This window comes from Trichoderma aggressivum (genome assembly GCF_033847375.1).
Source record: "Trichoderma aggressivum f. europaeum strain CBS 100526 chromosome Unknown scaffold_010, whole genome shotgun sequence".
Lineage (NCBI taxonomy): Eukaryota > Fungi > Ascomycota > Sordariomycetes > Hypocreales > Hypocreaceae > Trichoderma > Trichoderma aggressivum.
Window position 1 is genome coordinate 752,791 of NW_026946376.1, and position 15,653 is coordinate 768,443.

Below are 15,653 nucleotides of genomic sequence, written 5' to 3' on the forward strand. Positions count from 1 at the left end.
AGGTGGATAGCCACGTTTCCATGGGGAATCATCTAGAGTGATGAGCATATCGTACTCTACCTTGGGTAAGTGTATGCTTCCGTTTACGTCTATAGTTTCCTCATATCCCGAAGCCATTTTATCCAGCAAATGCCTCGTCTCGCTGCCACAGACGGCAACTTGCACCGCGTCTCCTCTCAAAGTCCATGTACGTAGCAGTGGTGGCATCATAACTAGCGGGCAAATTGTTATACCGAGGCTATATTGCCGTGTAGCTGGAAAAGTTGCATGATGTGGAGGCCAAGACGTGATTGTTTTGTTCATTAGCATGTAGATGCATGAAAGTGACCATTCAGAGCGTCGTTGTCATCTCATCACCAACATAGTCATCCCCAGATGCACTCGATTCGGAAATTAACCGATTCCACGGCCTGGAAGAAGGAAGCAAGAGTCGTTTCTTTCTGGTAAATGGCATGTGTTCTGGCTGGATTCTGCACCTATCAGGACTAGATCACGGCAAGGAAGCAGGTTTAGTTGCAGCTGAGTAGCGCCGTGATGCAGCCACCAGCACTTGGTCAGTCGTCCAGGGATTTACTGGAGGAGTACTTTACTCCATAATGATAGCACCTTTGTGGTATTGAACGATGAGCTATTTTTAGAGTCGGGATCTTTTCCGCCAGATGGGATGGAGAGCGTGACAAGGCAGCTGCCTGTCTGGTGATGATGCACATACACCCATGTGGATGGCGGAGACTGAGAGTAGCTGAATATTTGGTATAGAAGACGACGAAGATGTACATCTCTCTTGTTAGTGATACAATACTATTACTTCATGCTGTAATTCATATCTCTGATTGCATCTAAAGTTTATCACCATGCCGATATGGTAGAGATTTAAGGCTTTGTCTTCTTTGCATTGTCTTCCTTGCATTGCTGGGTGGATGGATTACAGATCATTCCAGCTTCCTTGCGAGATATACGCCAAGATGGCAATTAATCAATGACCAAGAGGGAATTACGCGTCACATTTAAATTGAAACCAAATTGCATCCCGTCCACGATAGATGCTGGATGTGTATGCTGGTTGTAGATATCAGTCGTGGGGAGCTGTATGGACGCAAGTGAGACGCCATCATACCGGATACGTCGTACTTGTACATGCAAAAACGGCTAGTTGGCGCCGGAGCTAAAAGTTGGCAGTACCTAGAGCTCGTTAGCGCTCCGTCGTGAAGGCCGGCCTCGATAAAAAGTGCAACCCGTCAGAAGTATAAACGGATTGAACGAGAACCATGTTAGCAGCACAGTTAGTCGAGTGACGCCGTCATCATGGCGTGAGAATGCAGCCAATAGCAGACAAGGTCCCCTGTTTTGTATTACATCTAGCTTTGGCACTGTTCATCACGCTTTACTGGAGCCTCAAAGACACGGACAAGATGAGAGAGAAAAGAGAAGACTACCTGTAAAGGCGATGAGGAAGAATCTTTCTCGCCAAACCCTTGCAATCTATCGAACCAGGATGTCGCCTCCGGGGCTAAACAATCAATCAATTCTGATCCTATAAATAGCCAGAGGTTACATGCATCTAAGCGCCTAGTCGGACATTGGCCTAGCGGAGAGTCTCAGTCCGGCCTGCGATTGGGCCGTGTGAAGCACGCGGATCCCTGGATGGTCTGGATAATGGAGGAAGCAGAATTGTTCAGCGGTTAGCCAGAGATCCAATGGCTTTTTCTCCGGGGTTCGGGACGGGTTGTACATACTAAAGCAAAGGCTCATGCACGGCCGAGTGCTTACGTCCTGACATCCTCCATCTCTTTTCTCTCTCTCTCTCAAACATCGACTCAGACTTGACATCATCTCTCTTTGCTTCTCTTTGATTTTGATTCTTCAACTGTCGCATCTGCCTTTGTCTTGATTCAACACCGCCAGTACCCAACGATTGCCTCTTCCGACGCCGTTACATCGATTGCGACGTCAAAAACCCTCCGAATCGTGCGAACCAACAACACCAATAGAGTGGGAATTCTGCACTGCATACGAGCACCTACATCTCATACAACACCTGCAGCATATCGACATCGAACAGTTGAAACATCGACGAATACAATACCCGACAAGTAAATAGAAAACAACACCCAACATGTCTGCGAGAGGCTTTCTGGCGGCATTCTGCCTCTTTGCCCTCCCGCTTCTCTCATGGGCACATACCGTCATCGTCTATCCCGGGTGGCGAGGCGACAACCTCATCACAAACGACACTTTTCCCTACGGCATGCAGTGGATGTATCCTTGTAAGCTCTCAACCTCTTTCAACTTATAATCTCCTCAACTATCACCTGGCCCAACAACTAACACGATCGCACACACAGGCGGCGGAATCCCCCTGACGACAAACCGCACATACTGGCCCACGACCGGGGGCCCGATATCCTTCCAGCCCGGCTGGTTCGTCGGCCACGCAACGGCCATGCTGCAGGTCAACTTGGGCATGGGAACCGACGGCCCTGACGGCGGACCGCTCGAGATGTCGCATCGCATCGTGCCGCCCTTTTCCATCGTCGGCCCCAGCAACAATCCCTTCCCAGGCACCATCTGCCTGGACAAGGTGCAGATTCCGAACCCTTCCGACATTGGCATCAAGGCCGGCGTCAACGCGACGATTCAGGTCCTCATGAATGCCCAGCACGGAGCTTCCTTGTTCTCGGTAAGTTTGGCAAGACTGTTGAATGAGCTTGTGCAAGGCTGACAAAGATGGGGTGAAACAGTGTGTCGATATTACTTTTGTCGACCCCGGTGACAAACGCCTTGCACCCGTCAACAGCACCAACTGCTTCAACTCATCCGATATTGGATTCGCCGACATTGAGACCATTACCATCTCAAAGGGCGTCTTCATCGATGATCTGTGAAGTGATGATCAACAGATGATGAAGATGTAAAAAAAAAAAAGAAGCAAATGAAAATTCCCAAAAGATGTTCAAAAACAACGGGAGCAAACAGAGCCCCTACGAATTCAGGATAGGGATGATATACCCAAGAAGCACATGATGCGTCGTCAACGACAAGACACCCACCGAGGAGGCAACCAAGGGTGTTTATTTATTGTATTTATATACAGCACAGGCTGCTGGTTTACCACTTTTCTTCTTCCTATTGTACATAGTTTATCTTGTGTTAGATGAAATGACGACGACATTTGCTACGGGAGTTTGATTCACTCTTGTTCTACGCTCCCTTCTCCGGGTGTTTGCATCTTAACTTTGTCATGTCACCCCGTCTGACGGACTGTTGAAAGTACGAACCAGATGCAAACAGTCTGTTTGTCTCGGCTATGTGTGCTGCCATCTGTGGCCATGTCTTGATTGAATTCTGCGTCCATCTATGCTGTTTCATTTGCACGTCCATTACGTACCAGTTACTTTATTGTATCAAATCATTTATTCTTATATATGTAGTTTAAGCATAAGTGGCTTCCACGCCGCGTGTTCGTCATTATAAACTGTCGTCAATCGGTCTCACAAGCGGGGGCAGCTCATGACTCCAGCGTCCTGCATCTAGCCGCCATTCTTCATCTCCTCGCGTTTGCAAAGCGTCCGGCTATGCAACTATGGCGGTTTCACTGTCCATCATATATTCATCAGTTTGCGTTGGGCAGCCTTATAAAGCCCGCACCCACCATGGATACGGTTATGTGCTTGAAAGCCTACGCTGTATAGCGGTAACATTGCACGGCATGACGTACTCACCACCTGACCAAACGAGCAACAGATGGATAGATGAGATGTTGTGTGACTGCTACACGATGCCCACATGTCAGCTCTCAGCTGGAGAGCTTCTCTAGTGAGTACTTGAGCAAACTTAACCGTTGCTTGCGCCTATTTCGAAGTTCATAATTCGTTCCCATTGTATTTGGTCCAATCAGTATCAGGGAACTCGCGTTCATCTATTTACCTCAAACAGAATCGGGAACGACGAAGCCTCATCGCCCACGGAAAACAATCCACCAATGTGTTCTTCATGCGGTGTCGACGACATGTCCTCCGCCTCCGCCTCCGCCTCATCGTCAGCCTCATCGTCAACCTCATCGTCCCAAGGCCGACCAGCCTCAAGCACAAACAGTTCCAATTCCTATAGCAGTTCCAAAAGCAAATGGGACACCGAATACCTGGCAATCCCCAGAGAGAAAGGACTTCCTCTACGATTCATCGCATATGCCGCAGGAGCCTCGCTCCCAACTACAGTGAAGAAGATGACGAGAAAGGAGAAGAGGCGCGGACAGAGTGCCTCCATATGGGACTTCTTTGGCCGTAACACGCAATTGTTCTGGATTGTCCAGCCTGAGGATCGTCGGGAACGCGGTCGAAGCAGGACTCCTCGTGGGAGAGATGGACAGAAGAACACCTCAGCAGCATCGTCACCCGATATCAACTTCTTTCATGAAGCATATCGAGATTCGGCCAGTCATGTTCCCCAGTCAACAGCTTCATGCGCCGGGTGTGGCCCGGGGGTTGCTCCAGCACATGGTTATTCAAGGGCTTCTGGCTTCTCGTTTGGCGTCTCTCCAGGAGACAAATTGCCTGGTTGGGGTCCTTTCCCACCTTTTGGGAGGAATTAGACTAGCAATATCTTCATCCTTTTCCTTCTTTTTATTCCTTCTTTTCCAGTCAGACTATAAGCAAATTGATTCGATGGAAGAATGCGGTATAGGGCAGAATATCAAGGCAAAGAGCGGACAGGCATTAAATATCTAACAGTGGAGATGATGATGATGAGAAGGATTTTTGGGTTATAAGAGTCGATGCAATAGGCGTGTGGATTCTACCTGACGCTCCATATATCCGCTCTGTACCTGTATCTTGTTAGAGCATAATCTACCTTCAGGCTGGATGGCACAACATGTACTTTGACAATTTAATCCTAGAGAGACAGAGCTGTCGGGCTTATACAGTATGAAGAACAGCATCACAACGAGTAGTACATGTACTTTCCTAACCTACATGTAGGTTTAATTGTAGCAACGTAGCAACAATCTAGCCAGATTTATCCTCCTTCGCCTCAATATCAATTTCCTTCTCAACCAGAAGCTTCTCAACCAGCAGCTTACCAATAGCCCTATATCTAAACCCAGCAGCGCGTGATAACGCCGTTTGGCCAAAATTATCCTTTACCTCAATATCTGTTCCTTCTTCTATTAGCAGCTTAACAATAGCCTTATATCCATTCCCAGCGGCTTGCATTAGTGGCGTTTGACCCAAATCATCCTTCACCTTAACATCAGCCCCTTTCTCAACGAGCAGCGTAACAATAGCAAGACGCCCATATTCAGCTGCTTGTAATAACGGCGTCCGGCCGTCTCCATCTTTTGCCTCAATATTAGCTCCTTTTTCAACCAGCAGCTTAACAACAGCCTCATGCCCAGCTACAGCAGCCCATGATAGCGGCGTCTGGCCATCTTCGTCTTTCACCTCAATATCAGCTCCTTGTTCAATCAGTAGCTTGACAACAGCCTCATGGCCGGCCATGGCAGCCCATAATATCGGCGCCAGGCAGTCCTCTCTCTCGGCCTCTATACCAGCTCCTTTCTCAGCCAGTAACTGAACAATGGCCTCATGCCCATTTTCAGCAGCCCGCGATAGCGGCGTTTGGCCAAAGTTATCCTCTACCTCAATGTCAGCTCCTTTCTCAACTAGTAGCTTGACAACAGTCTCATGCCCAACTATAGCAGCCCATAATAACGGCGTCTGGCCATCTCCATCTTTTGCCTCGATATCAGCTCCTTCCTCGACCAGTAGCTTAACAACAGCATGATGGCCGTAGTACGATGCTATTATGAGATCTGTAAGATTCCCATCAATTGCCATGACGCTAGTCTTCCAATAGGTCTCAGACCACGCCAAGTAGCCCGTCGAATTTAGATCACAAATTCTTTTCGCAAAAGGTACAATGGCAGCATCATCGGCCACCCAAGCTTGGCGAAAATGAGCACCCCAATTTTCAGCCGAGTATTTTAAAAACGCCTTGTAATCGTAGCTAGTTGCCCAATGTGCTCTGGTTCTAGCGCTAATTCCAGAATTAAAAAGGTTCAGGTATAAGACACAGAGCTCCGCAAGAACATTGTGTGCTTGGCGAGTAGTAATCGAGTGATGCCAGTGTAGGCCTGATGGGGTATCTGTCGGAGACGCCAGATCCGCGAGGAGAAACTCGCGAGCAGCTTCATCGAGGAAGTAAACCTTGCCGTGATCGACCGAGATGAATAATCCACACAACGACCTGAGACGTGACTTAAAACTACCCTGATCCTCTGAATCCAGGCCATCAAAGGTATTTGTCGTGTCATCTTGCGCTGTATCATTTATATTCATAGCAATATTCATTTCCGAGACTGTGAGTGGCCGATTAGCGGCCAAGATAATGCTCAAGGCCTTCCGAACCAAATACTCATTTTCAGACTTATTGAGAATCTTTTCAAATGCCTCAGTAACACTCTTTGGGTGCGTTTGAATAATTAGTTCAACCTCTTTTTGTGTTCTTGTAAAAAGATGATTTTCTTCCAAATAGTTAAACACAAGATATACCCAGAGATAGGTGCGGTGGGTAGTCTCTTGCAGCGTTCTCTCTAGGTAGTTGAGAATTCCAGTTGGGAATTTTCCCTTCTCTGACAACTGTTTAATCCGGTGTGTAATAACGTTCTGCACCTCCAGGCTGATGATTTCTGATTCTTCCTCTCCTTGGATATGAACATTTGGAGAATGTTGTAACAAGCCGCGAAATTGAGATGTAATTTGCTCATATGGCCGACATGTGAGAAGATATTTCAACTTGTTTTTGCTGCTGCTTAAATAGTCACTCTGGAACTGGCTTTCCATATTTCGCACCAGGTCCGCAAACTCAGGTTCAGCGCACTCATCTAAGGCATCAAGAACCATAATAGTAGAACCCGCCTCTGGATCTCTTGTAGCTTTTTGTAAAATATTCCAAAGTGATTGCGTAGAGTTGATCAGATCCTGTCCTTCTTTATCGAAATGCGGCGTAGCATGTTTTATCAGCAGTGGTTGTTGTGAAAAAAGTTGATGTAGTAAGGCACAAAGCGCTTGATTAGAGGTATTCTGATCTTGGTCTTTGAAGAAGAAGTAACAGATAGTTGCGGATCGTGGCAGACCGTGGTCAATAAGGTACTTAGCTAATACCGATTTTCCACAGCCAGGGTCTGCTGTAATTAGCAGAAGACCAGACTCCTGGTTTAGCCACTCCTGATAATATTCGTGGTTAAGGAACCATAAACAAGTGTCCTTGACTCTTATTTCAACTTGTTCTTTATACCATTCGTATGTAGTATCTTTATTGCCAGATGTAAGGCGGAATAGCTGGTGACATTCTCGATCTTTCTCGGATAGCCTCTCATTGGCTAAATCTTCCTGGGTTCCAAGCTGATTTTCAGTAAAATCTTGGGGTTCTTCTGCCATATTCCAGCGACTGTCTGCAAGGTGCGGCGAGTGCTGTTGACTGCCTTCATAAGGACCTATAAATGATTAGTTTACTCTGTACATTCAAACAAATCCTAAAGGGTTAGATATTACCAGGTAAAATATCACTAATCTTCTTCTCAGCTTCAACTCTCTTTGGAGGTATTCGAGAAAGGAGATCCCTTGCATATGCTGCAGCCGCCATTGCTGCATAGCCCTGCCACGTTTTGTTTATATGTGAGTCTGCGTAATCGCAGATGCCACGAATAACCAGGCATGGAAAGTTGTTCATTAATCCTGCAGCCTCCATTTCAAAGCAGAGAACGCCTTTCTTCGCTAGTTCATCTCGAACTGAGGCATCTCTCATCAGTCTATTCGCCGAAGCGATTAGGCCATAGTGGATTGCCTGGTCCTCCTCATCATCTTCATTGCGGTTGGACCGCCTGACAAGATTTGATGGATCGTCGCCACAGGCTACCGCACAATCAGTCTCGTTGTTTGGGGGGTGCAAGACGTGTGACCGGTAGAGCCTATCCGTAGTAATTTTGGGTCGCGCAAACTTCATCCGAAGTCGCGGGCGCTTTTCCAGTACGCGCTCGACCTCTTCTAGAATTTGATTCCCATGAGACTCGTATTGTGACCTTAGACCAGAAACAGCCGTCCGCAGCAGCATTGGTGGCGGGTTGAGGAATTCCGCCTCTTGGAACCCCTGGCCTTGCATGACCTTTCCAAAGTCATATTGGATAACTCCGCTCATTCCATCTTTAGGAACACCCACGACGACGTCGCCAAGACGAATATCGTGTCTTGAGCTAGGAGCACCGCCACCAATTCCAACCATTAAAACGAGTTTAATTTGAGGAAACGTGTGCAGCATATCTCTTGCAACACCTGCCGCGGATGATACTCCGTATTCGTCGTATCGAAGCATGGCGATTACGAGATTGTGCCGTCCGATCCTGCCAAGAGTATAGTCATTATTATCGTTGGGGGGTACATATTCCGCGCCTTCATGCTTCTCGTCAAGAAAAGCCTGGGCAGCGACGTACTCAATGGGTAGGGCGCAGATCCAGCCGATGGTGTAATCCGTGCCAGGATGGCTTGCAGAATGTTCGTGTTCACCTTGCCGCGACTGATAAGCTCCAGATTCGATGACCTTTTGTAGAAAATCATCGTCCTCAGTTGCTAGGCCATCGTATTGTCTGGGGATATACACAAGTTCAAGGTCTGTGTCGGGGATTATAACATCATCTTTCCCGACATCATCATCCACATCCATTGCGTCTCCCTCGTTGTCAACGTCATCCATGTCTTTTAAAGTGATGTCTGCCCTGGAGTCGATGTCTGAAAGGCTTCCTAGGTCGTTGCCCTTGGATGCGTCACTTGCATCATCGATATCAACGGAATCACTCTTGACATCATCATCCATCAAGGTCTCATCATCTTTCTGCAAAGCTGCGAAGCGCAATGTTAAAAGCATTAGCACTTGTAAATGCCCCGCAACGTGCCGGGCCATAGCCTTCGAGCGGTCTTCAATCTGTTGTGATATGTGTCGATGAGAGTCTATATCTGGATTAGAAGAGGTGTCTGAAAGATCAGGGTCTGAACTGGGATGACTAGGATGCCTCATCGCATAAGTCTTCCGGGCACTTTTAAAAGTTTCTTGCTTCAATAATCCTTTCCGTCGCTTAAGAAAAGCCACTTTGCCCTGATCCCCTTGTTCTTCTACTTCAAAGCAACACAAAAAACACTCATTCCAAGCCTTTGGCTGTTTAATTTTACTTTGTCGTGAAATGACCTGAAGCTGTTCATTTGTAAAATTACTGCCATGTGAGTTTTTTAAATGCGAATATAAGTCTTGTTGACTGGCGTAAAAGCCATGGTTAGACTCGCAGAGAGTACATACGTGTACCCAGGTCGATGATGAATAAACTTGCTGATACCATTGCCGATTATGATGACCCATATGGCCACACCACTCATCAAAGGTTGGATAGGTCGGGTGCGCTTGTGAGCACACCTCTGAGACGCAAACGTAGGGCTTCAGATCTCGATTAATGTGCCGACTAAGGATAAGTCAATATAATTCCTCTTTACGGTCAAAGAATGTGCTAGCATCATTGTAAGTCTATAGATAAATGTCTCAATTCTCTGTGCATAGACAGGATGAAATCCTCAATAAATCACCAGCTTTCACATAATACCAGATAGACTTGTAGAAAAACATCACCAACGCTTAGTTGTTCAAAGGTAAAGTCACATACCGCCATTCGCTTTCCGAGAGTATTTTTTTATTAAGTGGCTCAGAACACCACTCACAGGTAAAGATGTTACTATCCCCGTTTGTAATAGGTAGCCGTGGGTAGTTACCCTGGTTTACTTGGACAGATGATGTTTTGTGAAACCTTGTTGAGGCTTCATCAGGTGGTTTGTGACGGCTCCTGATCTGTTGAATGTTGACGCTGGATAGGCCAGATTGAGATGGTGTAGTGTGTACTGCTTGGAGATTTGCAATTGGAGTCGCTTTCGCTGGCAGAACATTAGAGACGTCGGTTTGCAACTCGTTATAAGGTACTTCTGGTATAGTTGGCAGCCTTTTATATGGCTTTCGGGGAGTCTTGAGTTGTGTAGAGCGAGAGTTGTGATGCAGCATCCTTTTATATCTATTTATCATCGACTCTTTAAGATAATCCTTGAGAGATCGATGGGCACCAGGATATAGCGTTTGTATAGCATGGATACATAAATAAACAAATGATGCTAGATCAAGACCTGCAGCGGATTTTTCGGCTCTCATATCGATCTTATCATGACTTGTCTGGCGAATTGTGACACCTAGACGGTTCAGTCGGTCGAGCGTGTTATCAATCGCTGTCAGAGCTGCTGATGGTGTTGGGGAAGCCCCAGGGGGGGATTCATCAAAGCCTATCAGAGCCTGATCCCCTTCTCCTTGACTGTTTATTTCATCTTCGTATTGTAGTAGACTGCAGCGAAGGAGATCTAGTAATCGAGCAACGAGGTCTTGAAGATCTGGGAAGTTTCGCAGCCTTGTATCTAGACATTGACTTTCCTGAGCAAACACCCCAAGATATGCAGCCCATATGGAAAATCGTTGCTGAAGTTCTGCACATAGCTCGATATTCACAGCTTTTGCCTTTGCGTTCGACGAGGCTTCTTGTAGTTGATCGAAGACGTCTTCACATTCGCAAGCCAGCCTGTAGAGAACATCTTCATTATCAACGTTGGATGCCATGCTGAGAGTTGGCCGGCAAACGAGACAGGTATAGAAAGATGAAGCAGGACACGGACGGTGATTCAGGCAGAATATCATCAAGCTCGATGTCGGCCGTGAGGGGACGAGCGGGGAGGCGGCAACACAAACCTGCAAGTTTGCGGGTCCAGAGCCTTGCAGGTTGATCCTATCAGCCATCTCAGCTCCAATCGGTAAACATTGAATACCTGTACACAGCAGGTATTATGTATTCACCCCCGCACATCCGCCTACCTCTACTCAGCCTCTTCTTCCCCGCCCTCATAGTCGAAAAAAGTCGAGCAAGTTCCAAAGGCCACCATCGTTGTATAAATGAAGCCGAAAAGACTGAAATGCCTTACCTCAATGAGTCGAACGAATGGCGCCTGCTCGATGAGCTTGGGCGCCTGTTGGACCAGAGGAAGTCGCGATACCCTGTGTCAACAGGGCCGCTCAGGAATCACAAGGGAGTGGAAGTCAATGCCGAGTTAATCGAAGTCGAACTCCGCCGCGTATTTATCGTCAAGCAGATATCTCGGAACTTGGAACCAGAAGAGTTCGACCAGTTCCAAGAAAAAGTGAAAAGCCTCTGCTTGCTGTTAGATGACCTTGCACGGTCTCCTAACACCCACGTTGGAACCGAAAGTTTGGCTTATCCCCGTCTACGGGCATTGACTATGCTTGTGGAATCAACAACTGGAGAGCTTGACCTAGCATGCGGGCCTAATGAAACGCTGTTTCAACTTCCTCGCAGCGCTCACGAGCTTCGCAAATGCCAGCGGGTTATCGATGAATATAACAATGTCCTTGGTCGACTGCTCGGACCCCCTTCGCAAAACCCAGTTATTCGACCATCCCAAACGCAACAGATAAAAAAGGCATGGGACAAAAACATAATGCGGAACCAAGCTCAATTAGTTCTGAAGACATTATTCAAGTGTTTTAAATGCGGAGCGCCACATAAAGTACTTTTAAAAACTATTGAAGACCCCGATGAAGATAAAATGCTATCGAATTTACAACTTATCCTTTCGCCATGTCTAGAATTAGATTTATGGCAAGAAGCCCGGTGTGACTTCGTTAATTTGTATGTTTGCTAACATCAGTGTCTGTGAGGATTCGCCTCTTTCGTTACCTTGTACTTTACTCACATGGCCACCAGACAATCTTCAATTCTATCTAGGATATCATTATCAGATATCTGTATGAATCTCCGTCAGCATACTGGTCAAGGAAAGTCGCTGGTGCTACATATCAACGATATTGACACGTTCGAGCTGTTCGGTACCTGGACGAGTCCTACTTCCTCTGTCATGAGTTCGTCACTAGATGAGTCTCTTGACCAACTTATCCTAAAGGGGGCTTTCAGGCCTTTTAACCCGGCCATATCCGACGAGATGTTACCAGCCAGATTCAGCACTAAAGATAGGCGAGCGCTTGCTGTTAAGCTTGGGTTTTGTCTTATGAACTTCTTTGACGCCGACCTTACCTCAAAAAGGATCCATCTCCTGGATTGCCTACCATACCTAGCTTTTGACTCGGAGCCCCCAGCGACGACCGACTCAAAAAGCTTCCAGATAGGCCACCCCACACTACTATCTTTTGCAAAGCTATTGCTAGAACTTGACTTTGGCACAAATATCGATATAGACATAAGTCCAAACAATAGTGGAAATCGTCAGGCTTGGGTTGAGCTCTTGTGTCGCGCAGAACTTCTTCAACAAGATAGAAACGATTGGTATGACGACGCCATCAGAGGCTGCCTAATGGTTCACCATAACATAACAATGGCGTTGTCGTCTCTCGACAACAAGCACAAAGATGTGGATTCAATAATAAGAGAACAGCTCTACGAGCAAATTGTCCAGAAACTTAAGCTTGGACATGATTCTGGATATGGCTCTACTCGCAAACGGCAACGATCAGAGTCGCCACCTCGGTCTGACCACTGGAACGAGGGTCAAGATTCTGGCTCTGCAAAAACGACCACGCCGTCTTTGAAACTTGAACGAGCAATGTCTGAAAACAAAAAACAACGCCTCACCGAGCCACAGACTTTTCCTACTGTGTCTGGACTAATACATGGAGAAACTAGCGACTTGGGCAACAGCAATACCCTAGTCAAGGGCTTTGCAGACTCGTATGTTTCCACTTGCCCCATCTAACAATACGCCTCCCATTGCTATTGATCCTTGTGTCTTTGGTCGCAAATCTGTGAGCCCAATTCAAACTTGACATGTCGTTTTGGTTTCCGTGACACACAGCCATGGTTTTTCCAAGGAGATGTGTTCATGTAAACTCTCGCGACACAGATTCAACTTTACGCAGATGAGCAACCTAGACAACAAAAATGTGATGGGTCATTGCAGTGAGGCAACTCGCGGCTAATTCTTCCTGCTAGGAACCCGAGGATTATGTTCTCTATGCGACCTTCTCGCCGCGACGACTTTGAGATTGCAATCATATGCGCGCTAAAACATGAATACGATGCGGTTAGCTACATCTTTGACGAGTTCTGGGACGAAGATGGTGACCAGTATGGACGAGCGGCTGGAGACACCAACCATTACGCGACTGGTCGTGTGGGCAATTACAACGTCGTTCTAGTTCTCTTGGTGGAGATGGGCAAGACCAACGCAGCTACCGCAGCAGCTAGTATGCGATCGAGCTACCGCGGCTTGCGGCTTGCCCTCCTCACAGGAGTATGTGGCAGTGTGCCGCATGGCCAATATGGAGACATCTTCCTAGGAGACGTCATCATCAGCAAGACCGTCGTCCAGTATGGTTTTGGCTGGCAATATCCAAACATGTTTGTACGAAAGAACACTGACGAAGACGAACTTGGCCGGCCAAATAAGGATATCCGCAGTTTGGTCGCCACATTCGAGACCGATCGGATCCGCGATCAGCTCGAACAGCGAACAGACCATTTTCTCAAACAGCTCCAAGCCAACGTTGCCCGGGGAAAACGACATGGAAAGTACGACTATCCTGGAATAGTAAAGGACAATCTATTCGAGCCAAGCCATCGCCACAAGCATCACGTCTCGCCGACTTGTGTTTGCCACGATTGCTTCGATGGGTCGGACTCTGTTTGCGATAGGGCACTCATTTCATCGTGTGCGGACCTCGGCTGCAACAAAGAACAACGCCATATTGCAAGGAACCGGTTCCAGGCGATACAACAGCTAGAACACGACGGAGTCGGCGATTCTCCGCAGCCCGCGGTATATGTGGGAGCCGTCGCATCGGGAGACAAGGTGATCAAGTCGGCAGGGGAACGGGACAGGCTTACGAGAGAAGCAGGAGTGATTGCCTTCGAGACGGAGGGCGCTGGGGTCTGGGACGAGCTGCCTTGCATCGTGGTCAAGGGGGTGTGCGACTATGCGGACAGTCACAAACACGAGGAGTGGCAGAACTATGCGGCGGCGGTGGCGGCGGCGGCATCCAAAGCTGTTTTGAAGTTCTATACTCGAACTGACAAGCCCTGAAAGCATATGGATTTCCTTCTGACTTCTCTTTACATGTAATCTGTCGGATCTGCGGCCAGTTACAATTTGGACAAGCTTCGTCGCGTCTTCCTCCAAGGGCTATTGGCGTTCGCCTCAGTTGTTTTCAGTTGGAGGGCGTGGTTCCAGGCTTTGGCCGATAGTGGGACATCTAACTGTAATTCGCCAGTTCTTACCATGGGCTTTACGGAGTATATTCATTCTACATTATGCGATATTGTCTGTTTACTTATTGGTATAGATGTCTAGACACCTACATGTACTCTTAGCACGTCTCGAGTGGCTTCTTGGGGGTACTTATCGAAACTCTTCGCCAGGATTAAAAATTAGCATCACATTTTTAGATGGTCTGCTGGTAATAAAGGACATTAGTTTAATGTTTTCATGTTGTTTCTTCTGGCTTTGATGTTGAAAGAGAAGGGGATCACGCCGTATGCCTGCTTCCATAATTTGAGGTTGAATTGTTCGTATCTCGAAACCACTTGTAGAAAGACTTGTTGTACCCGCGTAACACCACACAACGCCACACAACTGGATACTTGTTTCGCTAATCACTATCCACGTACTCTATGTTATACATGAACCAACTCATCGTGCAATATTGAAAACTACACGTACATGTCTAATGACATTGTTGATGCCCTCCCGGGTTGGCCGTGGTCGAGACATGGCACTAGCCACAGCTGGCACGCCGGGAGTGGCTGTGCACCACGGTAAAGGAGGCGCTCTCCCGCTTCTCCTCCCGTTTGCCAGCTTCAACCATTCACCATCGTCTGCTTGACTGCCGCACTTGGCTCGACTTGGCCTCGCGCTTATGGAGCCCGTTTGCTGTCCAGGAAGCCTTGCGAGGCACCCGCGAGGACAAAGCGCTGGTTGAGTCTCTTTTCAGACGCCGGAACGAGGCTCAGCGAAGCAAACAGACAGCGCATCAAATCTCCCTTCACTGCTGTGACTCAGTCGGCAACCAACCGTGCATTTTCTTTGTCGTTCAGGGGTCTTTTTTTTCCAGATTGCAGAACGATCGGGTCGGAGAATGGCTTGTGTGTTATGCGGTTTGCTCATCGTGCGCTGCGTGACGATGTGAGCTAACGTGACGATGCGTTGCAACCAGACTTTCTCTCCGGGAGCACAAGCACGAGCACGAGATGCGGGGGAAATGCTTTGCGTCCATGATCCATTTTGAAAGAAATCCAAAGCACGACACACTTCCATTCTGCGCTTTGCATCAACTCAATCTGATCTTTCAAGCTCACATGGGGCAAGTATAAAGGCTCAGCTTAGCGTACCCAGTGGCTCACGGATCTCAATGGAGGCCTTCAGATCAGGCAGCCAGCCAGTCCCACCTCGGCGGGAGTCATCCAGCGAGATCTGCCTCCTCCACACTGCTTATTGAGCCATTCACATGCTCTTGTGCGCCGAACGGACTCCACTGCTTCTAGGCCGCAGCAGCGCCGC

The 15,653-nt window shown here is 47.7% G+C and overlaps 4 protein-coding genes across 4 annotated transcripts; 3 read left to right on the top strand and 1 right to left on the bottom strand.

Moving 5' to 3' along the window:
• Window positions 1–2,116: 2,116 nt before the first annotated feature.
• On the top strand, window positions 2,117–2,885 carry Triagg1_3610 (uncharacterized protein; the record flags this gene model as incomplete). Its single annotated transcript, XM_062897922.1, has 3 exons — window positions 2,117–2,267; window positions 2,346–2,680; window positions 2,742–2,885. 3 exons carry the CDS (start codon window positions 2,117–2,119, stop codon window positions 2,883–2,885), a joined length of 630 nt encoding a protein of 209 aa, XP_062757599.1.
• Window positions 2,886–3,982: 1,097 nt separating this feature from the next.
• On the top strand, window positions 3,983–4,591 carry Triagg1_3611 (uncharacterized protein; the record flags this gene model as incomplete). Its single annotated transcript, XM_062897923.1, has 1 exon — window positions 3,983–4,591. One exon carries the CDS (start codon window positions 3,983–3,985, stop codon window positions 4,589–4,591), a length of 609 nt encoding a protein of 202 aa, XP_062757600.1.
• Window positions 4,592–5,006: 415 nt separating this feature from the next.
• Triagg1_3612 (uncharacterized protein) lies at window positions 5,007–8,919 on the bottom strand (the record flags this gene model as incomplete). Its single annotated transcript, XM_062897924.1, has 2 exons — window positions 5,007–7,495; window positions 7,554–8,919. The coding sequence occupies 2 exons, from the start codon at window positions 8,917–8,919 to the stop codon at window positions 5,007–5,009; spliced, it is 3,855 nt and encodes a 1,284-aa protein (XP_062757601.1).
• A 2,123-nt stretch (window positions 8,920–11,042) lies between these two features.
• On the top strand, window positions 11,043–14,180 carry Triagg1_3613 (uncharacterized protein; the record flags this gene model as incomplete). Its single annotated transcript, XM_062897925.1, has 3 exons — window positions 11,043–11,531; window positions 11,910–12,829; window positions 13,091–14,180. 3 exons carry the CDS (start codon window positions 11,043–11,045, stop codon window positions 14,178–14,180), a joined length of 2,499 nt encoding a protein of 832 aa, XP_062757602.1.
• Window positions 14,181–15,653: the final 1,473 nt, after the last annotated feature.